Below are 24,669 nucleotides of genomic sequence, written 5' to 3'. Positions count from 1 at the left end.
ATAATTTGAAATCCGGACATTCTGTAATGTTCCTCACAGGTCCAACTGAAAACAAGCCAACTCTGCGTCACTTTTTATCCCCTTGGCTAACGTCAGTGGATGCCACAGAGCAAAAGCAATTCCAAGGTTAACGCTATATTGAACAAGCCCTGTCTTTTTGCTTTTCTGTATCTAGGCCATTGTAATGGCAGCTAGCAACAAACCAAAAATCTAATCCCAAACCACAGGCTCTGCAGCTACACCCACCCCTCCCCACACAGAAAAGAGTATCACACCAAGAAAAGTCCTGAACACATAATAAATACAGGTAAAGGTGCACAATTTTGGTGGAAGTGCTTAGACAGAGATTTCCAGTGCATCGCGGATGTGCCTTAGCATTGTTATTTTATAATATTTTCAAGGTAAAAATCCTTTATAGTATGCCTTTAAGGTCCGCCCAACAGGGGCGATTTAAAAGAAGCGTAATAATAGCCCATGAAATGAGTTCAGTTTTCTCAAGTCTCTCTGCAAATGGTGAAATAGAAATTTGGTATCATTTTGCCAGTTCCTTCCTATATAAACTAATATTTAACCCTTTGCTAACAGAAGTCAGGAAATTGAACTGAAATTTACCAACAGGCCTACACACGTCATCATTTAATTTTCGATTCTCGCAAATATTAAGCCTATTTCTGATAGCCAACTTTAAATACAAATAATTGTATCCACAAAGAACTGTGATTTGTAAGTCCTGCAGGCATATTTTTGATATTTTTCTTGTGATTAACATATCCTATGAAAAGACCTACAATTAATTTATCCTACCAATAAGTAGGCCTATCGTCCATTCAGCTAATGCCAGATATAGCTAATATCTCGGTAGTCAAAGAACTCTATTGTTCTCCAAAAAACAATCAAAACAACTCATGCGGTTGCTTTGGTCAGCATAGGGGCCTACTTCATCGTTATGTTGAACCTGGCCTTTGTAGTTTCTACTGAAACAACTTCATGAAGTTACAGCGATTTCTTTTTTGATATGTGGACAGTGGTTCAGTTTTGGAAGACATAGTGAAAATACAAATAAATCATTTGTTGTTTTGCAGTAATCTTGGTAAAACCAACACTGGCCATGTTGTAGGTTGTTTCCTGAAAAGAGAAATATCAGAGCTACATTTAATAATTTTAGCACACAATTTGAATGAATGGCTTAAGGCTGAGTGCTAAATGGGAAAGGAGAATGCCAGACAGTAGGTGTTGAGAGTCGAACACAAGTAGCTATTGTAGGTTTTGGTCTTTTCATAGGATGCTGACAATAAGAAAATACAAAATTTTGACGGCCTTATTCTTTAAAAAATGATAAATGCAGATATGACACATTTTAAATGTATTTCCACAATATTGCATTGTGAATTTGGTTCACCCTTGTATTAGAGTAGTCTAAATAATGCCATACATAGTTTAAGACATTAACGTTTTGAAATATAAAAATGAACTGAGCAGTAGACATCCCCTTCAATTCAGCCCAGTGCTTTATTGCTACATCCACCTTACAGTACTTAGGAATGTGCTTCAGCTTCAGTGCTTGCATACAAAAATACAAAACATACATGTTTCTGTAAACAAATTTCCCAAACAAAAAATTATTAATATCTTCCACAGACCATACAAATCGGCTATAAAAAATGAAACATTGTAATGCGTGGTCCTTAGTGCTCTGAAATACCTTTTTGCAGGCAGCTTGCTCTGTTGGTACATTCAAACAAACAACAGAGCTCTTTGGCACAGTGAGAGGAGGGGAAGAGCTGGCTTCACAATGGCTAGCAGCATTTCACTTAGTGTAGCTTTCATTTTATCTCAAATCACCAAACAATAAAAAAAAAGCCCAAAATACATCAACTAAAACAAGTTCAAAACACTGAAACCAACTTTTTAAAGGGTAAGCACCACATAATGGCTTCCCCAAAAGATATTAGACCTTTTTTTCGTCCAGGGGCTCTCATTAAATTAAGCTGCAATTGTTGTTAGTATGGCTCCAAATATAACAAATTGATCACTTCTGACAGAAACACTTGACGTCACGCAGCTTCAGTGATGAGGTGACAGGTGCTACAAGGCCGAGGAGCTGAAACCCATGATTTTTACTCTCTTGTACTTTAAAAAAATTTAGCTTGAAAAGATGACAGAAATGAACAGCACTGAAATATTTGATTTGGAAACAAAAGAAGACTGATGCCAATTGTATGCATCCCTGTCCGTCCAGTACGAGGATATTAGACAATATAGGCACCATACTAACAGTGTTAGGTTTATCAATGCCTTCAGATGGACGGCACTAGCTAATTAGTTTGTACATTGCGATATACTCTAATCCACCTCTAGCAAGCAAATTACTCCAGCATCATATGTTGCTTTAACTTGTTTTCCATTACATTACATTTGGCAGACGCTTTTATCCGAAGCGACGTACAAAAGTGCATACCACGCTACTGCAATAATTTTCCAATGTGCATCAAGTTGTAGCGATATAAGTTAATACTTCAATGAAAAAAGGGGCTAGCTATAGCTAATTTGGCAGTATCTAATTTCCTCACTCTATCACGTTACAAAATATGACGTAGGCTATATTTTGGGGGGACATCGATTTGGGTGGGTGGCCCAAATAAAGTCAAAGGAAGGCACTGTTAGGCATCACTGACACAGTATTCAGTTCATAGCATTACAATTGACATTCATAACGTGTGTTTGTGCACAAAACCGATTTGTAAGATGGGAAATAGACAGAAACAATTGCGGCAGTTCAGCAGGTCACTCTCAGCAGAATTTAAAGGTGCAGTACGCAAGTTTGCAGAAACAAGAAAGAGAGAGTTAGAAGGTTTTTTTTTCCTAAATCTATCTCCCCTCAGCTTATAGGCTAGGCCAGAGAGTTATGTTAAGTCAAACTAGGAGGCATGACAACAAGCTACAACATCAAGATCATGACACAAGCATAATATAAGTGCTGGATAGAGGTAGATGCAACATGACAGTGACACAGGAGGTGCATGTGCAATGTGCCATAGGAACGAAGCAGAAGTACAAGTGCTAAGAATGATCCTAGGTTGGTAGTGCCCTGCAGAGTGGTGACAGTTAGCCCAGGTACTGTCTGAACAGATGTATCTTCAGACCACAGCAGAAGATGGACAGGGACTGACAGGGGTGTTGCCGAGAATAATTCCTCCGAAAAGATCAAGTATTCAGATGAGCTGGCCACTAAAAGTACTTAGAATTAGTACTTAAAATTAGGGAGGTCTTTGTTAGTTATTTCAAGTCATAGGTGTACTGGCTAACCGCAAAATATGTGGACTACGTTAGGAACGTTCAACTGTGTTCATCGTCTCTATTAAGAGGATCCATCTCCACGTTATTGTCAGGGGGACGCTCCCCGTCCTGTCCTTCCCGACGCCTCTTATGCCTGAGGAGGAAGAGCCAAAATTATATTTCCTGTTGACTGTCAACAAGAGGTCACCTTAATGTGTAAACCTCTTCACACGTGGAAATAAAATACTCCAATTGTGCTGGTCTGTGTGAAGGATGAGTAGTTCTGTTCCAGGCTTTCTCTTCCACCATTTACCCTGCTTTAATTAGCCGTTACACCAGGGGTGCACATCTCTGGTCCTGGAGGGTCGGTCAGTGTGCTGATTTTTGTTCAAACCAATTCCCTTAGTTTTAGTTCTTGGATCACTGGATAAACTGCTATACTTGAGCACAGTAAAATCTTTAAGATGCACTTGCACTCTGTGACTGTAGCTGGTGCTTATACAAATGTCAGGTCAAGATATCCATCCATCCACTATCTATACCCACTTAACCTGGTCAGGGTTACGGGGGGTGCTGGAGTCTATCCCAGCATGCATTGGGCGAGAGGCAGGAATACACCCTGGACAGACAGCCAATCTATCGCAGGGCACACACACCATTCACTCAACATTCACTCACACATTCATACCTATGGGCAATTTAGAGTCTCCAGTTAGCCTACCTGCACGTCTTTGGACTGTGGGAGGAAACCGGAGTGCCCGGAGGAAACCCACACGGACACGGGAGAACATGCAAACTCCCCATAGAAAAGCATCGGGCCAGATTCGAACCCGGGACCTTCTTGTGACAGTGCTACCCACTGCACCACTGTACCGTCCCAGATCAAGATATGAGTGAGCTAATCAAATAATTAAGGGCAAAGGTTGGTAAGAAATCTTGAAACAGGTCGGCCCTTGTTGTGCACCCCTGCTTTAAACCAATGCAGTTTTGCTTGCAGAGGAAACCGCAGTAGCCTGCTTCACAGTTTTCAGCTGTGCGCAAGCTTATCAGAACATGCAGTCATGTCATTACATGCAAGCGGCCAATTCAGCTGCTGAGCTGGATTTGACATGAAATCCAGATACAGATTTCCCTCCTTGCCCACCCTGGATTCATACACAGCATTGGTTACACACCATCAATACAATACAATAAGATCTTATATTCATGCGTACATCCCAGGGCGCTTTACAAAAAAAAGAAAAAAGAATAATAATAATAATAAATAAATAACCTAAGAAGTCAAAATTAAGAGAAATGAGAACAAGTAAGTCTTAAGATACGTTTTAAAAGAACCAATTGTAGCTGCACCTCTGATATGGCTTGGGAGGCACGGTGCACCTAATCTACACACAGAAGTTACCTGTAAATATCCACTACATATAATTGCCCCATTTTTCCCCAGGCATTGTAGATTCTGTGGGTTCTGTGGGTTCTGTGGGTACCCCCCCCCCCCCCCCAATTCAGTTTTAAACAATTTATGTCTGTTTCCATTTTGTGCGCATCTATGAATTCTGCATGGCCTATGAAAATGTTTTTTTGGAAACAACTTACCGTCTTCGATAAATAACGATGGCACTGACACCAATGATGACAATGACAGCAAATACTGCATGAGGAGAAGAACAATCAATTAATGGACACCTTTGACATTAAACTTGACTTCAAAGACTGCACACTGATAGCATCGTATATTCTCTCAGGCCACTGATCTGCTGAGTGAATATGCAGGCACTGTACAGCGCTATTACATTACTGTTTCTTAGCAGATGCTCTTATTAGGGGTGCACCGAGAATGAATTTTTATGGCCGATTTACATTTTTTTTCAACAGGTAAGCTAACAAGGATAAGACTGTTCATGGTTTATTATAATAATGAAGCATTAGGCCTATTGTTACTGTTGTCATAGCACACGATGAAGGAGCTCTGATTCAGCGTGGCCGAATCTTTTCAGCTGCTTCCAGAAGAGTGCGTTTTGACGCTTCACACCGTGATCTGCGCCAGCACGTGATGACGGCAGTCGCGGCAGAAGAGTCGATTTCTCTAGTAAGCCTCTTGAAAGCTGCAGGTAGCGCATGCTCACGTTTCTTATATCATAAAACCGGAATACAGATAGGCCAACTGAAAATAAACCAGCCAGTCACCGATCGTGTGTTCCAGCCTGTTCCGATCCACAGCCGATCAATCGGTGCACCCCTAGCTCTTACGCAGAGTGACTAACAGAAGTGGAGAGCATCAGTAAGACAGAAGTGTGACATCACCTACTGTAAAAGGCTACAGATATTGAGGTGCCAACATTACAGAGTTCAATATCACTGAGTCAGTGAGTATGGGACTGAGCACTGAAAAATAAGCACTGTATATTAGTACAATAACAAACGCGGAAATGCAGGTATAGTACTATTAGCCAATAAGCACTAGCCTCCAATCTCTTTGGTACAATCAACATGTACTGTAATGTAAACCCATGGTTATGATTCTTATTATTTATTGATAAGTGCACAAAGGCATGTTCCCTTTGCCCATTTGTCCTTCACAACCTGCTAGAGATATGGAGGTTGCAAGTTTGAATGCTGGATATGCAGTAGCAGTAGGAAACTTACCTGAACCACACACAGTTATAGCAATTTCTGGAAGGAACAAAAACAGAAGAATGGATGAAATCTTTGAGTTCTAAAGAAGATCAGCAGGCAGTTTTTTGCTAGTGCCTATTCCTTTTCTCAGAACTCACTCCAGGGTGGCCAGGCGGATGCGTGCGTGGTCGTGGGGTTGGCGGTAGCATTAATCTGGTTCAAGTCCGGTGCTCCTGTGCAGCCAAGAGGGTAAAAACCAAAAGTTCCATGGCTTTACATTCTGATAGAGGCTACTCAGAACAAGTCTTCCCATTGCAGCAGCATCACCACACAAGCACACACAAATATACAGTGAGCTCCACAATGTTTGAGACAAAGATGAATTTTGTGTGTATTGTTTGATCACAAATTTTAGATTTGTGATCAAACAATACACAATGGGTTAAAGTGCAGATTCTCAGGTTTTATTTTTTATCTTTGTTTCACCGTGTAGTCCCCCCATTTCAGGGCACCATAATGCTTAGGACATATTAATATGTAAATGAAAGTAGTCATGTTTAGTACTTTGTCACAAGAGTACAAAGCCAAATCAAAAATCAAAAATAAATTAATAAAACCGTTTGTCCCAAACAGCACTTAGGCATTGAACCCATAGTACACCTGGTTTGGGTTTATCATTTTTGAGAAAATCTAACTGAGCCTGCAGATTTGCTCGAAATGCGTGTGGGGAACCCTCCTAGTCTAGCGGTGACTTAAGAAAACTACATAGTCACTATAACCCCCATAAGATTGGGGGGGGGGGGATATATCTTATATTTACAGAACTCTGTGGTCTGTTAAAGATCCTTCTCAGCAAACAGTAGCATGGCCATCCTGTTTTTGCAGATAACTAGTGGTTTGCATCATGAAGTGTAGCCTCCGTAGTTCTGTGCTTTAAGGTTTCTGCGAACAGTGGACACAGATCCGTCGTGCATGTGTTTGGGGTCATTTCTTCATTCCAGCTCACAGAAAGCACTTACCAGAGGAAGATTTGAGACTGGGAGGCAGATCAAGATCAGCGCAAGCTGCAGAAAGAGGTTATGATTACACACAACTTACATACGATTGCATATGATCACAAAACTACACACAGGGAAGATTGATAGCTGTGCAAACTGCATTTCTATTGTGTCCAGTCCTAGACACCTACATTGTATGTGAAATAAAGGAATTTCAAGCAGATTTTGGCTTAGGTTTTGGTTTTTACAATGTAATCATCTGCAAGGTATGCGGAACCTTCGTTCCCACTACTCTTCACCACAACAACCGCACTCAAAATGGAGCCAGGGCAGGAATACTCACGCATGTTGGTCGAGTGGAATGTCTTCCCGCCGCCTGAAGCGCCATCCTTCCCTTCGAAATGAAGGGTCTGCTCAGTCCGTAGGACAAGGTTTCCATTACTCATCATACAGGGGGCATCTGGCTTTGGGTTGCTCACAGAGCATTCTGGGATTTTATTTTCTTTCTGCCATAAAGTCTCGTCAAATTTAGCCAGTATGATTCTACTCACACCAGTTTTGCAGCCCTCTTCCAAGCAAACTGCACACTGCCCTGTAACATGAAAATGGGAATATTAATTTACCCGGAACAGGGTTTGTGCATCGATGAGAGAGAAAACAGCAGAGTTCACAGTCGTCATGACAGGACACCCAAGACCAAACAAGTGAGGCGTGTATAGGACTGTGATCAGCCTTAATAAAGTGTTGGAAACCTGCATTCTCACAATGATGTTCTGCAACTCAGTGAGTGACATTTCACCCTTTTTCTTTTTTTCCTTTGATTTTATTGGAGTATCAGGGTCAGATTCATCACTAGAGGCATAAGATCAGGACTGTAGCTGCAGAACGAGCATAGCACGTTCCATATTACGTTTCTGTTACTGCTTTTGCGTATGTTGGTTAGAAATATCGCCACATTAGTTCTGACTAGTCATAATTTCAATAGAAGATACCTTTAATTCCTCGCAATTTAAGATATCAAAATGACCTTTTTAGATATCCGAAACTGGTCATGCTATTAAATGTTAAAAGGGCTTGCCATAATAAGTCAAAATACATTTGCATATATCTTGAATTATCATTCTTACTAGTCAGTTCAGAATTGCATCATTCTGACTAATCACATTGTAATTATGACTAGTCAAAATATATTTGTAGATATCTAAAATATAATTATGGACAGTCAAGAGAAGCTATTAAATGTCAAAAGGGCTTGCCATAAATCTCAGCCTAACATAATTACCACACTGAATATTTCACCTGCATATTGCAAACCACTTAATTTGGTTTAGTAATGGGAATGATTTCCTCTAAAACGACGATAGAGTATGCCTTAAAATTAAACGATTTTACTACTTTACAATGTAAACTGAGTCAGTCACTAGGGCTGCAGTATAATAATAATAATAATAATAATAATAAACTATTCTCATCGTTTTGAACAATATTTGCGTTTTAGTTTCAGGTGCTATGTCTAGCACCCAGTAGGCATTAAAAGCCAGAAACTCACAGCCTACTCACCCCCATATGGATATGCCTCACCGAAGCAAAGCCCGACCATTCCACTCAGAAATATCCATGGACTCCACATGTTCATGAGAATATGCTGTCAAAAAAACACAAATTTGATAACCGCCCAGCAGTTTATAAAAAGCATCAAGTAGTATAAGAAATAATTTAATAGAAGAATGTTTCTGAACTTAACCAAGGACAGTAGTTTTGGAAACACAGTCAATAACACCACAAGCAGTGTATTTATTATATGCTTTGCACCGATTTCCCTAGTAACACAGGAACTCTGCGGTTGACCTATCCATAGAAATAAGTATATTGTATCTTATTTTGTTGGGCAATCTTGATAAGCCTGGGTCTGGTATCTGAGTGTATGTACACCTTTTGGTTCTGTTACACAAAAACATATTGACTCCGGCGCTTTATTTATTTATTTTTTTAAATTAAGTAATTTTTGGAGGGCTACTTTTTCTTATACTTGAGCACATTTTCTTAATGTAATATCTACTTGAGTAATTTCCTTTATGTAACAATGCTTCTACATCTACTACTCCTAAATCTAAGCATGTGGAAGGTGATGGACGCTTCAAATGGAGAAATAGGACATGTGAGTTGGTGCCTGGAGGTGGAGCTGCATAGCCAGTAGTAGGCATAATTCAATGTTAAGCATCACCACAATTTCTTACAGTAGTTCTGTTGTTTGTGGTAAAAGGTGGAAAACAGCACTCTGACTGTTGTTACCTCAATTGCACCTTTGGTATAGCCACTGTTATATAAAAATTATTTAAGGAGGATTGCGATTGAAAGCGTAGACCTATAGGTAAAGAGTCAGTGGTCCCATCACTGTCACGTAACGGGTAGGGGGGACCCAAACGCAGAGGGGAAAAAAACACAAACTCAAAAAGGGAAAATTAACAAAGACTTTACTCACATGACAGGGGACAAAAAAACAGGAAACCAAAAGGCCACACAGGGCACTACCAAAAAACACAAAACAGAAAACTCAAAATTCAAAACACACACAGAGCAGAACACAGGTAGGACAGAAACCAGGCAGGAACTAACAGGCAGAAACACACAGGCGGAAACACAGTCACACACACAAGCAGGTCAAAGCACAGGCAGGCAGATACATGTAAGTCAAACAAACACAAGGAACCAGCACCCGAGTCAAGGGAACAAAGAACTTAAATAGACAGGGGGTAACAAGACACGGGTGAACTCAAAAAACAATCAACCCAGAAAAGGAGGGGATAACAAGACACAGGTGGGAACAATGATAGAATAACGAGACAACAATAATACAATTAACAGGGGGGAGCAGGACACAAAACAGAAGTGCCGCCATCTGGCGGCCCAACAAGGGAAACACAGACAGGAAAACACAGAACCATGACAATCACTGATATTTTTTATGTCGAACTTACATTTTTAACTTGAATTTGCATAATAAAATTAATGAAACACAGAACATGTTATTTCACTCATAAATAAATGCTGCAAATGATATAAGGAAACACCAGACAGTGATATTTACATTTCAGTAGCCTACTACTACAGCCAACCGTAGTTTCGCGGTTTCACTCTATTTACTCATTTAATATAGCCTACTCCTTAACAATAAAATGAAGCAGCATTTATTGTGGGAATCCATGTTTTTTCTGAGTAAAACGTGGCGTCAGAAGTTGGAATGTTCTTACTTGAAATATCCAAGTGCCGAGTTTCGAGTTTCGAGTTGTTTTGAACGCAGCATCCAAAGGGCCAGCTTTCGGTTCTCAACCTCAGTACCGAATGTTATGTCACCCCCCTGCTGATATCTATGTTTCCGCTCAAAAAAGCAAGTTCCCCATTGGGCTCCATTCATTTTTGACAGCAAAAATACAATACTTTCACTCAAATATTGATTTTAACTCCGGTAAAGATCCCGTCAGCCCATGGGAGTGTGCACATCGCCCCTACTGCTTCGCCACCAGATAGACACTAAAGCGGGCCCATGCCAAATTGCTAACTTAGCTAAATTACATAAATATTCATGTAGGCTACTGAATGAAGTTACGTTAGCCAGCGAAGCTAGTTAGTTGACCTTACATAAAGATACCTCGACTGACTAACGTTAGTATCTAACGTGACTTGGTAGCTAAACAAAGTTAGGCTGTGTTCACACGTAACGTCTTTTTGTTTTTTATTTTTATTTTTTAAACGCAGTTCCAAAATGCAGTTGAGTGCATCCTTTGTTACCATAACTTATACTAACCCAAGGCTTTCCACAACGATATGGAGTAGCCAGCCAGTGGGGAAAATTCGTTCACTCATTACGCCCATAAACGTCTGTGTGGTGTATATGGAAAATGCAGCGCTTTCAGTGGACTTCTTAATACTTACTGCGCAATCGTCAAGTTGCTGCCATCGGTGTTTTCCGAAGTACATTACATTACATTACATTACAGGCATTTGGCAGACGCTCTTATCCAGAGCGACGTACAACAAAGTGTATAACCATAACCAGGAACAAGTATGACAAAAACCCTAGAGAGAAGTACCGGTCCAAGTGCAGGGAACAACCGCATAGTTCAACTTGGGCCCTGAGGGTTAAACTGTTTAACACTAACACCAACGAGAACAGCAACAATGCAGTCTATTCAAAAATACAAGCAGTAGTTAAGACAGGTGCATTAACTAAGTCACCTACAAAACAGCTACCTAGTTACAACCCTAAGCTTACAGTCATTTACAGGGGGGTAGGGAGGGATGGGGAGAGGTGCAGCCTGAAGAGGTGAGTCTTCAGTTGTCGCTTGAAGTGGGTCAGTGTCTCAGCTGTTCTGACCTCTACAGGGAGGTCATTCCACCATCGTGGGATCTGGGAGATCCCTCCCATCCTCATTAGAAGTAGCCCGTCTAATGAGGATGTCCCCTGTCTGTGCAATCAATGCAATTATTAATGTGTTTTGTCATCAATTATTCTGCTAATTATTGTCAAACACTGAAGACGAATCTCCGCTCTCTGATCGGCAGGACACCTCTCAACTGAGCGCGCACACACACACATTCAACATGTGGGGGCGGAATTGATAGGGTAAACGTCCCTATTAAGCCCACCAAATCCACTTTTCAGACATTTTACTGCCCCAATTTAAGTGAGAACATTTTAGTTAAAATAAAAGTCTAATATCTCATTAGAAGTGTCAATAATTCATTTATACTAATTTCTAATGTTTTTATTGTTTAATTTGTCAAAATATGTCAAAAGTCTTGCATGGGCTTAATGGGTACCTAACGTACCCTTTAAGCCCATGGGTGTTCCAAATAAGCCCACTTCATGATTTGTTGATAAATAAATACATATTTTAAAAATATTAACAATACAAACATGTACAAACATATCTATTAAAATCTGTAATCTCTTAGCTCTCAATAGCTATTTCCATTTTGTCTCCACTCCTATCCTATGGCCTGTAAATGGCATTTGAAATAGGCATGACCAGCCTTTTTGCTGTGTTGTCAACACAGAAAAAGCTAAATTTACAACATGTCTTCTTTGGAATGTAGCCAAAAATCTATTTACGAACAAAATCAAAACTGCAGTGGAAATTGCTCTTCAATACTTCATCTTTCAATATGTGTTGTCATTTTGTCTGTATCTCTATCCTATGGTGTACTGTTGGCATTTGAAATTGGCCAAAATTTCTGGTCCAGCCAGCTGGTTGAAAGTGCAGGTGTTTTTATGAAGATTTCTGAAGACCGACTGACTGAACGAAAAACAATTTCAGGTTCAATACTAATGTTCTAAGGATAGTAAATGAGTCAATTTCAGGATTTACAATTAAACAATAACTTTTCAAATGTTAATCACATTTAGGATAGTAGTTTGAAAACATTGTAAAAACACATTTTAAAACCATTCAGTTCATTGTGGAGTAACATTAAAACATACAGTTCATTATGAGGAGACATCAGTCATAACATATTGAAGCTCATGTATCATTAGCCTATAACTTAAACAAAATAAACAAGAAAGATGTCAACATTTCTGCAATTTCTACTTTCTCTTAGACTAAACGTAGGCCTATGCTCTTTGAGGTGATAGTATCGTTTTAGTAAGGCTATCATTTGCTCCATGCTCCATCTTAGTAGTGTAACATAACAGGTTATAGGGTGGTCTAAGCTTTATTTTATTTGTTCAATCTTCAATCTTTAGCCCACGTTGTGGTTGTCTTTGTCTTACGCTAGCAAGTCGTTCATGGCTTTCATCTTATTTTTGTAGATTTTCAATGACCTCATGATTGCGCAAATAGAATGGTCCAGGTCCCTACAGCCCTGCTTTGCAGAGGATGAACTTGCGCTTCTATCATGCGTGGGCATGAACTGTAGTTCTTTTGTGTTTTAGTCATCTTAAACTAAAACTCATCTGAAAAGTAAAGATTAAAAAATTATTGCTAATGTTAAGATAGAACACAGGTCTATCCAGAATGAATTGACCTATGCAATATCATTGATATTTAAATATGGGTATCAATTATCTGAATTATGGAGCTGATTCATCAGGTGAGGTCAAAATTAGGGAGGAAAATGGTTCAAAGGTGAAAAGGGAGAAAATTCCCATTGAAACACAGTAAAGTGGGCTTAATGGGAACAGGTGGCAGACCTGCCAACCTTAGGAAAATATTTTGAGTACCACAATCGTCAGTGTAATGCTTAGTTCACATGCTTTCGCACCACTTCGCTTTGCACACACACACAAGCCTTTCTTCATAATTCTAGTTTTGACTGTTGAAGTGATCAGGCAAAATTGTATAATTTGACCTGATTCTAAAATATCACTTGCACTGCAGTGGGCTATATTATGATATACTTTCAAGTCAAAAGTTGGAGTACACCTGCTTAAAACAATTTTTTCATGATTAATATTTCATTGTATGATATGTGTGCTTATACACACTGATAACCATAAGTGACTTGCATTCACTTATTTAATAAAAATGGAAATAATTTATTTTGTATATTGTAACATATGTTTTAATTTTCAAGTATTTACAGAAACTTATGTTGTAATGTAAAAAAAAAAACTTATGTTGCAATGTAAAACACTGTCAATTATGAATAAAACCAAGTTTCTGTTCATGATTTCCATTTTTATTTAATAATTAAATAATTGAATCAGCTTATATAGGTACACATCATAGGCCTAATGAAAAAAATAGCATTCAATTGAAAAATTATCTAGGAATGTAGGCTTTTGTAACTAGAGGTTTAGCCAAATTATTACCAGAAGGTCCTTGGTGGCTAATGTCAAAATCATAATTGTACAATGTGCAAAATGCATGGTGCGGAAGTTTTGAGGGGCGGAGCCACGGCCATTGCTCCTCATATTTTGCGAGGAACTTCTGGGAGGCATGGACTCGCTTCTTTTTAGTAGGTCTGCTGCTCTCTCTCTCTCTCTCCTTGTTAGTATCCTCGTCATCTGACGTCATGATTATTTTCTAACTGCAAGGCTGGTCGGGTGACTGGCTGCAATAATAGGAATTATTTGCTACGTTAACCGTCTATAGTCAAACACCTTTGCAAAACTTTGCTCCAACATAGCGTGCGCGATTCAAAGTTTGAACAGGGAGTTTCCGTAGCATTTGAGTTACTGCAGCTAAATTACTCCGTCAGTTATTCACACGTCTCGTAACGAGGCTAAATCGCATGCGAGCTACTACTACGGCTAACCATATACACAAATTTATCTCATTAGGATATACCCCTTGAAGTGCATCATCTCGTAAAGTGACCGAACATGTTTTACCGTTTTATATGTTAACATTACGGTCACATATTTGTGCTTAATTATTACTCCCCACTTCCCATTTTACCTCAGCAATGCAGCGTTACGCCTCGGTGGATAATAAAGTACCGCTGCGTATCAGTGGATGTTGAGCGGGTCGGGGAGGGGTTACAGAACCACAAGCGCAAGGTCGTAGCATCTGATTCAATCTGAGGGATGTAGTTTAAATACCGAATACATGTACGGTATTGTTTTGTACTAATTGGTTGTTTTCCGTAATTAAATTACAATAATATATATTTTTGAAATTTTTTTTTTCGCGTAGTTTCAGCGGGCATTTCGTACCTGCGTATTTTGACCAAGAATTGCGTGGTTGGTACACAAAAGAAAAGTAATTATTCATCCTCTCAAAAAGCTTTTACTAACAAACTTAGCCTAGCATGCACTCTGGCTGGCACTGTCTTCCATTGCTTCCCCGACGTTCAGACCCTCCCCTCACTGATAAAAACTAGACCCTACGGTGTCGGATTACTTGCGTCGCCATGAATGTCTTCTAGCCGCTTGCCGTGAAGAAATTTAATAGCTGTCGTAACACTTTAGATTTGGAGCTACAGCTCTTCCGCACCCCAACTATTAATAGATACCAATACAAATTGGACATATAGACGCCTATTCAATCAATCTTGACTGTGAGAAACCCATCCACACATGTTCGGCCTGTCCATGTAGTGCATGCTTATACACACAGGGCCAAGTGACTTGAAAGAACTGAGGAAATATTGGGTAGCATTGCTTTGGAATACATTTTATTTAATTTTGGCAAGGCAAGATAGCCTATATTGTTTGTAGTACCGTAACTTGGCGTCATTTTGATATCAGTACTTTTGAGTAACTTGGCATTTTTGTACGTTGAAAACATGTTTTTTATGAGATATCATTTCTTTTTGCAAAGCGTTTTATTATGAGAGTGAGAAATGCAAAGTGACGCTGTAAGAAACGGTTGTGGATTATGGCTATCCTTGTGTGAATTTGTACAGTCTGATGAGCGTATACCGTTTAGCAGTTTCGGTTTGCTATATATTTAAAACAGTGGCTGTGACAAACGGTGCGGTGGCGTAAGCGTAAACGCATCAGAAGCGCAGGTGAAATATGGCCAGTGTATGTACTCACGGATTTGACGGCCATCCAACACGCCTTGGTTGAGAGAAGAATCAGCAAGCCCGTAGAATTAGAGCTGCCTAGGTCGCAACTTGTGTACCATGCTGTCCTGCTCCGTTGTGTGTTATTTCGTGGAGATGCACTTTTAGTGTTTGTAAGGTTTATAAGGCATTTTGATAGGCTTATCTGCAGGTGGGAATCCTGTTCGCTGTTTTGCTAAGCTAGAACCAGGAAACTTGATAGTGGAGAATAGGAGCAGACGCATATGTCCCAGTAGGCTTTGCATATGAGAAAATAACAACAGTGTGAGAGAAATTAGGATGAAATGATGAAATTGCGTAGTTGAAACAATATGTGTTTAGCAGAGTGGGCATGTAGGTGAAGGTTGACATGATCACAGACTATAATGCGGAGTAAAAAAAGTGACCATGAGTGAGCTTAGTTTCCTTATGGAACGGTATATATAACAGTCGCTATAAAGCATTAGCAGTTAAAGTGGAGGGTTAAGTAATGTGTGAAGTCTCTTGCACTAATGTGCTTTTCTCATGTTCAGTACTAGTAGTTATACTTACGAGTGAGTCATGATTTTAAATGTAATGTTTTAATGGGGAGTTGCAGAACGTACATACGTAGTAATTGTTTGTATGTGGCTAGATAGAGAACAGGGCGAGGTAACATGAATGTAGAAACGTGGCGTTTGCTGATAAGAAGGTTTTGTACGGTAGCCAAGTGAAGAAATATAGTTAGTACAAATGGCAGAGTGGTGAACTGGTGTAACTTTTTAATAAAAGGAATACATTTGCTGTCATAAAATGCATATGAGTGGCCGTGAGTGAGTTTTGGTAAAGAAAATATAAAAGCGTAAGAAAACGTTAGTGTAAAAGAGGAAATTATCTGCCTGAGGGCGAGGCGGGATTCAATCGTTCAACCGGAGGTTTACCAGTCCGTCACTTTGTTAGTGCAGCACCATGACATAGCTATGCAATGTGTGAAATATCATTAGCAAACCTGTCCGTGGTTTTAAAGAAGAACACAGGCGAGTAAGCACAGAAGAGCTCCCGTTGAATCCATATGGCTTTGCAATATTGTAGCCGGTTAATAACTGAACGTGCAGACGGTACGTCATAATGCATTGTATACGTTCGGTGAACAGCAGGTAGATATGGTGCAAAAGCAATAATTGAGAAGTAGTAGATAATTATTAATGAGGGTAAAAGTAGGTTAAAGAAACGTTCACCCAGCAAGTGAACACCACAAACGACGATGTGACGAGGTGTTCACTTGCTGGGTGACGCTAGCTGACCGATCGTTCGCAAGTCACTTTCTACCGAATAAAAATGAACACTGTCAGCGGTGATTAACAAATCTACCAAGTATTTTAATAACTGATAAATATGTAAATATGACAACGCACTTTGAAGAGCAAGTTTTCCACCTGTTGCATAAAGACAAAAATAATGTACATTGAATTTCTAATTATTATTATTTTCTTGCTAGCTTCTAGCTTTGTCACATTCGTGCAGCCTAGCCCAGGTAGACATTTACGGAATGTACACGACTGACAAGCCGTCAAACACGTTTGACAGATGGAATATTTGCCGGTTAGGGTTAGCTAGCTAGTCAAATGGCTTGGTAGCCGAAGTTGCGAACTGTTTTAGCATAGGCTACTGGACTACCACATATAGCAAATAAGCGTTAGCTGATTACGCGTTCTGCCAATGAATTATTTGGTTAAGTGGGCTAAAGGAAATAGTAAAAATGACTCGGCTACCGCAAAACTTCAGAGGAGGATTATTTTATGGTCGTCTAGTGCAGCTGTAAGTAGCACACGCTATAATGAAACCACTACAAAATGGGATGCCTGCATTTTCTGACTTCGCACAGGTGGACCGTGGTCGGAGCCGGAATGTCAAGGCCAAGAGACGCCACCTCCCACCCCAGTGACCACAGATTGTAGCCCCTACTGTAGCTCAGTCCTCTGCAGTAATCCGGAAGTGACGCAAGCTGTACCTCATTGGTCCAGAACAAATATTGGCACTGTGCCCAAATGACGCAATAAATCATGAAATCGACCCATGGACAGTCATAAGACGAATAAAATACACATATTATGACTATTTGTTCTTGTGAGAAAAAATTATCGACTTTGTATTTTGATCGCATTTGTACCGTAGACTTACATGAAAACCGGATATGAAAACACCTATACTGGAGCCATCCGTAGTGGCGCTCGTGAGCAACCAGGAACTACAACACCAGGAAATGAGCTTCAAAAACGAAGTCTGGTTTTGGCCGCTTGCTCCAGACCCATAGTTTACGCGGGTGGCTTACAGGCAAGACAGTGCAAATATTTGACTAACGTTAGGTTCACTTAAATTAGAGTGACTTTTAAGGACTATTAGATTATTTCTGGTTATATTCATTTAGCTAGCTAGCTAACGTTAGCTAGCTAGATAGTTTACTTTCATAACGCAATGTTATCGATAACGTCAGCTAGCTAGTTTGCTTTTATGAGGACGTTATAGTTTTGCTTTTATCTTAACTTGGCTAGCTAGATAGCAAAAATTATAATTGGATATAAGTCAACGTCTTTACCTTAGCTATCTATCGGTACTTCATATACCACTAAGCTAGCTAGCTTGTGAAAAGTCTCCCAAAAACAGCACGTATCATGGGGGTAGCTATGGTAACGGGGCACGGTCTGTCAATCACAGCTAACTGACAGTTCTCATTACCACGCCCAGACGGTTCGGGTGAACTTTTATAGTGGGAAATTTAGGCTTAGAAAAATACGTTTTAAAGTACATTGAAATGACTGAATAATAATAAAAAATAATGCACTTTTGTTTTGTTGTTGCCTAAAGACAACTGGGAAGTGTCACGTTCAACCACCATGTTACCCCTTTAACCTGCTTTTACCCTCACTAATAATTGTCTACTACTTCTCAATTATTGCTTTTGCACCATATCTACCAGCCGTTCCCCGAACGTATACACTGTATTATGACGTACCGTCTGCACGTTCAATTGTTAGCCGGCTACAATATTGCAAAGTCATGGATTCAACGGGAGCTCTTCTACGCTTATTCGCCTGTGTTCTTTTCTTTAAAACCACGGACAGGTTTGCTAATGATATTTCACGCATTGCATAGCTATGTCATGGTGCTGCCCCTAACAAAGTGACGGACTGGTAAACCTCCGGTTGAACGATTGAATCCCGCCTCGTCCTCAGGCAGATAATTTCCTCTTTTACACTAACGTTCTCTTACGCTTATATTTGCTTTACCAAAACTCACTCATGGCCACCCATATGCATTTCATGACGGCACATGTATTCCTTTTATTAAAAAGTTACACCAGTTCACCGCTGTGCCATTTCTACTAACTACATTTCTTCACTTGGCTACCGTACAAAACCTTCTTATCAGCAAACCCCACGTTTCTACATTCGTGTTACCTCGCCCTGTTCTCTATCTAGCCACATACAAACAATTACTACGTATGTACGTTCTGCAACTCCCCATTAAAACATTACATTTAAAATCATGATTCACTCATAATTATAACTACTAGTACTGAACGTGAAAAAAAATACAGCAGTGCAATGGATTTCACATGTTACTTAACCCTCCACTTTAACGGTTACTATATAGCGACTGTTATATATACCGTTCGGAATATACGCTCGCTCATTATCACTCCATTTACTTCGCACTATACTCCGTGATCATGTCAACCTTCACCTACATGCCCATTCTGCTAAAAACATATTGTTTCAACTACGGAATTTCGTAATCTCATCCTAATTTCTCTCACACTGTTGTCATTTTCTCATATGCAAAGCCTGCTGGGACATATGCGTCTGATCCTATTCTCCACTATCATGTTTTCCGGTTCTAGTTTAGCAAAACAGCGAAGAGGATTCCTACCTGCAGATAAGCCTATCAAAATGCCTTATAAACCTTACAAACACTAAAAGTGCATCTCCACTAAATAACAGACAACGGAGCAGGACAGAAGGATAAACCTTACAAACACTAAAAGTGCATCTTCACGAAATGACAGACAACGGAGCAGGACAGAAGGCTACACAAGTTGCGACCTAGGGAGTTATAATTCTACGGGCTTTCTGATTCTTTTGTCAGTCAAGTCTGGTTGGATGGACGTCAAATCCGTGAGTACATACACTGGCCATATTTCATCTGCGTTTCTGATTCGTTTACGCTTATGCCACTGCATCCTTTCTCACAGCCACTGTTTTACATATATAGCAAACCGAAACTGCTGAACGGTACACGCTCATCAGACCGTACAAATTCACACAACGATAGCCATAATCCACAACCGTTTTTTACAGGGTCGCATTTCTCACTCTCATAATAAAACACTTTGCAAAAAGAAATGATATCTCATAAAAAACACGTTTTCAACGTACAAAAATGCCAAGTTACTCAAAAGTACTGATATCAAAATGACGCCAGGTTACGGTACTACAAACAATATAGGCTATCTTGCCTCACCGAAATGACATAAGATGTATTTCAAAGCAATGCTACCCAATATTTCCTCAGTTCTTTCAAGTCACTTGGCCCTGTGTTTTCTAATCTTACCATTTTACAATGTCATGCAAACTTTGTGTCAGATCAAAGAGTCAAATATTTCGAATTGCCTCATGGAACACATTGTACATTGAAATTAATGTATAAATTAATTAATGTACAAAACTGCTGCTGAGTAACGACAGGAAGCATATTTCTCCAGAAAACATGTTTATACTTGCTTCTGAACTGAATTTGAGTACATGTGCAAGTTATTGTATATTTGCTACGTACAATAAATACTGCATGTAAAATACATATTGTACATACATACATAGAGAACTTCTTTATCCCCATAGGGACATTCCCCTCGCAGCATGTTACATTCACATTTACGAACACACACTTATACCAAGAAACATACTATCATTCACGCAACAGAAAGGCTGGGCAGCGAAATACATACATACCAATACAAATTGGACATATACACGCCTATTCAATCAATCTTGACTGTGAGAGAGCCATCCACACATATGTTTGGCCTGTCCATGTAGTGCATGCTTATACACAGGGCCAAGTGACTTGAAAGAACTGAGGAAATATTGGGTAGCATTGCTTTGAAATACATCTTATGTCATTTTGGTGAGGCAAGATAGCCTATATTGTTTGTAGTACCGTAACTTGGCGTCATTTTGATATCAGTACTTTTGAGTAACTTGGCATTTTTGTACGTTGAAAACGTGTTTTTTATGAGATTAAATACACGCGAGGCATTTTGCGGTTATTTTGTGGTACCTACGCTTCGGTAAGTCTTAATAATTTTATTACAAACAGGTTCCTGTTTCATATTGATGTCATCGAGGTATTCTGTCATTATTTCAGCTAAAAGATCAGTAGTTTCATTTTTCTTATTTGACTTCATTATTGGTTTTCACGTCACGTTCGTTGGCTTGTCCGTACGTAATAACACTTCTAAGTGAGAATATTACAGGTAAATGGGACATGTGTATATGTGCACGTTTGTGTCTCAATACATCAGCTATTATTAACATGGCCCTGCAATCATATTAGGGTTTAGTTTACAATATGTTTCATTTCCCCCTCACTATATTATTGCTGGTATCATCATCATTATTGGTATTGCCCCCTTTACATGTACCTTGTGTAACACGTCACGGTCTAGACATTTATTTTTAAAATTATTATTACTTATTACACTATTGCTGTCAAGGCAATAAGTAATGCCATCTCTAATTGTTCATTGTCAGTACTGTCATTCAGCCATCTTAACAAACGCTTTCCTATCTATATGTTTCTATACTTACCATTATTATTATTATTATTATTATTATTATTATTATGAGTCAGTTTAACTATTCAATACAGAACAGGACACAGTCCAACATTGCTGCCTCCACCTTCAGACAATACAGAATTTGTGTAATGCAATTCATATTAACAACCCCTCCCACCCTATCCCCTGGATTGACAGCACACAACAAAGGGAAATCAGTGGAAAATCGTTATAATAACAATAATAATTTTCATGATGAGAATTTGATAATACTGGGTGATAGAGCTACACAAGGTTGTGTATCAAAATGGCAAAACATAAGGTCAAGGGCATAAAGAACCTACCATTTATACAGCATCATGATGTACAGTTCCCATGAAAATATAAACCCTCCCCAAATTTTACTGTCCAGGTCTCTGTTTTCGAGTTAATGTTATTTCATTATAGCGAGAATTCTTTGGTCATCAACTGTATGGGTCCACCTTGGCCTACCAGGCCCTTTATGATTACTGAGCTCACCAGTGCTCTCGTTCTTAATGATGTTCCAAGCGGTTGACTTTGGTAAGCTTAAGGTTTGGCCTATGTCTCTGACTGTTTTTTCATATATCCCAGCCTCATAATGGCTTCCTTCCATTGGCATACCTTATAATTGTACTGAAGAAGCAATTGAACACACCTGACTAATCAGAAACACATGTGAAACCATTTGTCCTGAACATTATGGCACCCTGAAAATATGTACGTACATCCCCAATTCTAAAAAAGTCGAGACGGTAAATGAAATGCAAATAAAACAGAAAGCAGTAATTTTTAAATTTGCTTTGACTTGAAAAATATTGCCCAAATTTAATAAGCGTTATTAAAAGAAATGGTGATGTTACACAGTGGTAAACACTCGACTGTCCCAACTTTTTTGGAGCGTGTTGCAGTCAACAGATTTGAAATGAGTGTATATTTTCAAAAAACAATTAAATTCACAAGGTAAAACGTCAAATAATGTGCTGTTGTAGTGTTTTAAATATAGTACAGGGTAAATAAAATATACAATATTTAACATTATCACTCCTTTTTGTTTTTATTAGCATTTTCCATACTGTCTCGGCTTTTTTGGAATTGGGGTTGTATGTATGTATAGAGAGTGCTGTCATTTCTACAGGGTGAAATCAAAATGTATTAAAATAACCTTTCATAAGAGCTGAGAGCTGATAGCTGCACTTTAACCACATGTGAATTGTTTGATTACAAATCTAAAATTATGAAGTACAGAACCAAGTAAAGAAAATACGGCTTTGTCCCTAACGTTATGGAGCTCACTGTATATAAAAATATAATTTCTGCTTCAGAAGTGGCCCATGAAGTACTTGGCAAAAGCAGACCAATGCCAGTACTTCTCTTAACACCCAAGCTCCGAGGAGCTTCAGGAGACCCAGCAGCATGTGACTGCAGGGAGTCCGACTGCATGTGTGCCAGTTGTCACCTTGCAGCCTTGGTAAATCCACCTGCTCCAGTCCCAGCCCCAATCCCATTTCATGCTTGTGCATATCAACCCTGCTAATACTGTTATGAACGAAAATACAAATATAGCTTTACATTTATACTTGGCTGTTGTTGTGTTTGTATGTTTATTAAGAATTGTAATATGTAATGTGGTAATCCTATTTGTACACTTCTGTGAAAAACAAATCAATTATAAACAATTATTTATTTGCCCATGGGTGGATTCTAACTATCGTTTCCATGTGAGCGCGTTACACCTATACACGGCTGGCCTTCGCAGGCCACAGGCAGATTAGCTGTTAAAACTGGAAATGCTTCAGAGTAAAAAGGTACGGGTATTTTGTGTGTGTATGCGAGTTTTTGATTGGGTCGTGAGGGTTGTTGGCTGTGTTGGTAAAATGTCCAATGGGGAGACATGTTGTTAGTGGGATAGGCGGCAGGAAAAATAAGAATGAGAAGAAGAAGAAGAAGGAGAAAACGCAAAATCCCCTTAGTTTGGGGCTTTATTGTGTGGACATGTGAAGTTGTTTATGAAATCTGTCTGTTGAAATGGGGTCAGAATGTACAGAATTTAATGTTTTTAAGGGCTGAGTGTCTGTGGCTGTTGTGGTTATTTCTGTGGGGAACCCTGAATAGTGCCAAACTCTCGGTGCTGTATAGGTATGGGGCATGCCCCCACCAAGGCGTAACTTGGCGGGATGGCATACCTGCCATCCCAATAACTTGGCGGGATGGCATGCCTGCCATCCCAATACTCATTTACATCCACCCCAGACAGTGTGATTTTTTTGCTAGAGTCCCCTTTAAGCCCACCAGGTAAAAATGTTAATTAAAAAATAAATAAAGATAAACATACACAGTATAATAATATAAACTGCATAAAAAAATATAAACTATACATACTTATCATGCTTTGTCATTGCAATGAACCATACTATGTAACTACTGTATTAGTGCAGCATGTGGTCTGTTTGCTAGCGTGCTAAAACTCATATTTTGATTTAAAAAGAAACAATATTTCTAATTCAGGTAATATTCTAACATATGTCTCATTCAAAACACTAATCACTTAAATGTTGATAACAAATGAGTACTTACCAAAAACAGCAGTAGAAATATACTAAAAATGTTTTCTGAGGGTACCAAAATCACCTAAGTTTTTTTGCAACTTCTTCTGTTACCAGCAGGCACATGCCGCACATGTGCTTCGACAGCAGTTGCAAGTGGGCTTATATGGTAGGCTACGCGGGCTTAATAATGACGTTTACTCTACAGTGTGGGGGAATTCATGAAGTGGGTTCAAAGCAGTGTGGAAGAAGGAAGGGAAAGTGAGGTGGAACGAACACGATTGCAGAATAAAATAACATGCAGAAGCAACGAAGAGAGTGAGGGCAGAAGCGGGAACTGAGAGGAAGGAACAGAATAGAACTGGAATACATTACATTACATTACATTACAGGCATTTGGCAGACGCTCTTATCCAGAGCGACGTACAACAAAGTGTATAACCATAACCAGGAACAAGTATGACGAAACCCCTAGAGAGAAGTACCGGTCCAAGTACAGGAAACAACCGCATAGTTCAACCTGGACCCTGGTGGTTAAACTGATTAACACTAACAACGAGAACGGCAACAACGCAATCTATGGAAAAATAAAAATAAATAAAAATACAAGTAGTCGTTAAGACTGGCGCATCAACTAAGTCACCTATTAAACAGCTGCCTAGTTACAACCCTAAGTTTAGTCATTTACAGGGGGGGAAGGGATGGGGAGAGGTGCAGCCTGAAGAGGTGGGTCTTCAGTCGTCGTTTGAAATGGGCTGAATGGGTTGAAATGGAATAGAGGGAAAAGGTCAATGTGACAAAGAAATTATGCATTTGGATAGAAGAAGGATTCTGGCTTTTATTGCGATGGTGATTAACTGTGCAAGCGAAATAAAAACAAAATCAGAGAGAATCAGGATGATGGTGGATG

The 24,669-nt window shown here is 39.4% G+C and overlaps 1 protein-coding gene across 3 annotated transcripts; it reads right to left on the bottom strand.

Annotated features, from left to right (window-relative positions):
* Nucleotides 1-1,490: 1,490 nt before the first annotated feature.
* LOC118213831 lies at nt 1,491-24,115 on the bottom strand. 3 transcript variants are annotated; one of them, XM_035393027.1, is made up of 9 exons: nt 14,291-14,324; nt 8,448-8,532; nt 7,439-7,479; nt 7,231-7,297; nt 6,909-6,953; nt 6,048-6,122; nt 5,920-5,946; nt 4,870-4,924; nt 1,491-3,430 (listed from the first exon to the last, which is right to left on the bottom strand). In XM_035393027.1, the coding sequence occupies exons 2-9, from the start codon at nt 8,521-8,523 to the stop codon at nt 3,337-3,339; spliced, it is 480 nt and encodes a 159-aa protein (XP_035248918.1). In that variant the 5' UTR covers nt 8,524-8,532; nt 14,291-14,324; the 3' UTR covers nt 1,491-3,336. The 3 variants fall into 3 exon arrangements, with proteins under 3 accessions (XP_035248918.1, XP_035248917.1, XP_035248916.1); XM_035393026.1 differs by lacking the exon at nt 14,291-14,324 and adding an exon at nt 23,791-24,115 and having other exon boundaries at nt 7,231-7,479; XM_035393025.1 differs by having other exon boundaries at nt 7,231-7,479.
* Between the last annotated feature and the right edge of the window lie 554 nt (nt 24,116-24,669).

The sequence above is a fragment of the Anguilla anguilla genome, chromosome 15 (genome assembly GCF_013347855.1).
Source record: "Anguilla anguilla isolate fAngAng1 chromosome 15, fAngAng1.pri, whole genome shotgun sequence".
NCBI classification, from domain to species: Eukaryota; Metazoa; Chordata; class Actinopteri; order Anguilliformes; family Anguillidae; genus Anguilla; species Anguilla anguilla.
This window is presented reverse-complemented; position numbering and strand designations above follow the sequence as displayed.

Bases quoted from the DNA above. Each gene is read 5' to 3' on its own strand.
- LOC118213831 (XM_035393026.1), bottom strand. From the start codon at position 8,523: ATGAACATGTGGAGTCCATGGATATTTCTGAGTGGAATGGTCGGGCTT. The intron at 4,925-5,919 runs GTAAGTTTCCTA...CTCCTCATGCAG, and splicing joins TATAACTGTGTGTGGTTCAG to TATTTGCTGTCATTGTCATC. The intron at 3,431-4,869 runs GTAAGTTGTTTC...CTTCCTCCTCAG, and splicing joins ATCGTTATTTATCGAAGACG to GCATAAGAGGCGTCGGGAAG.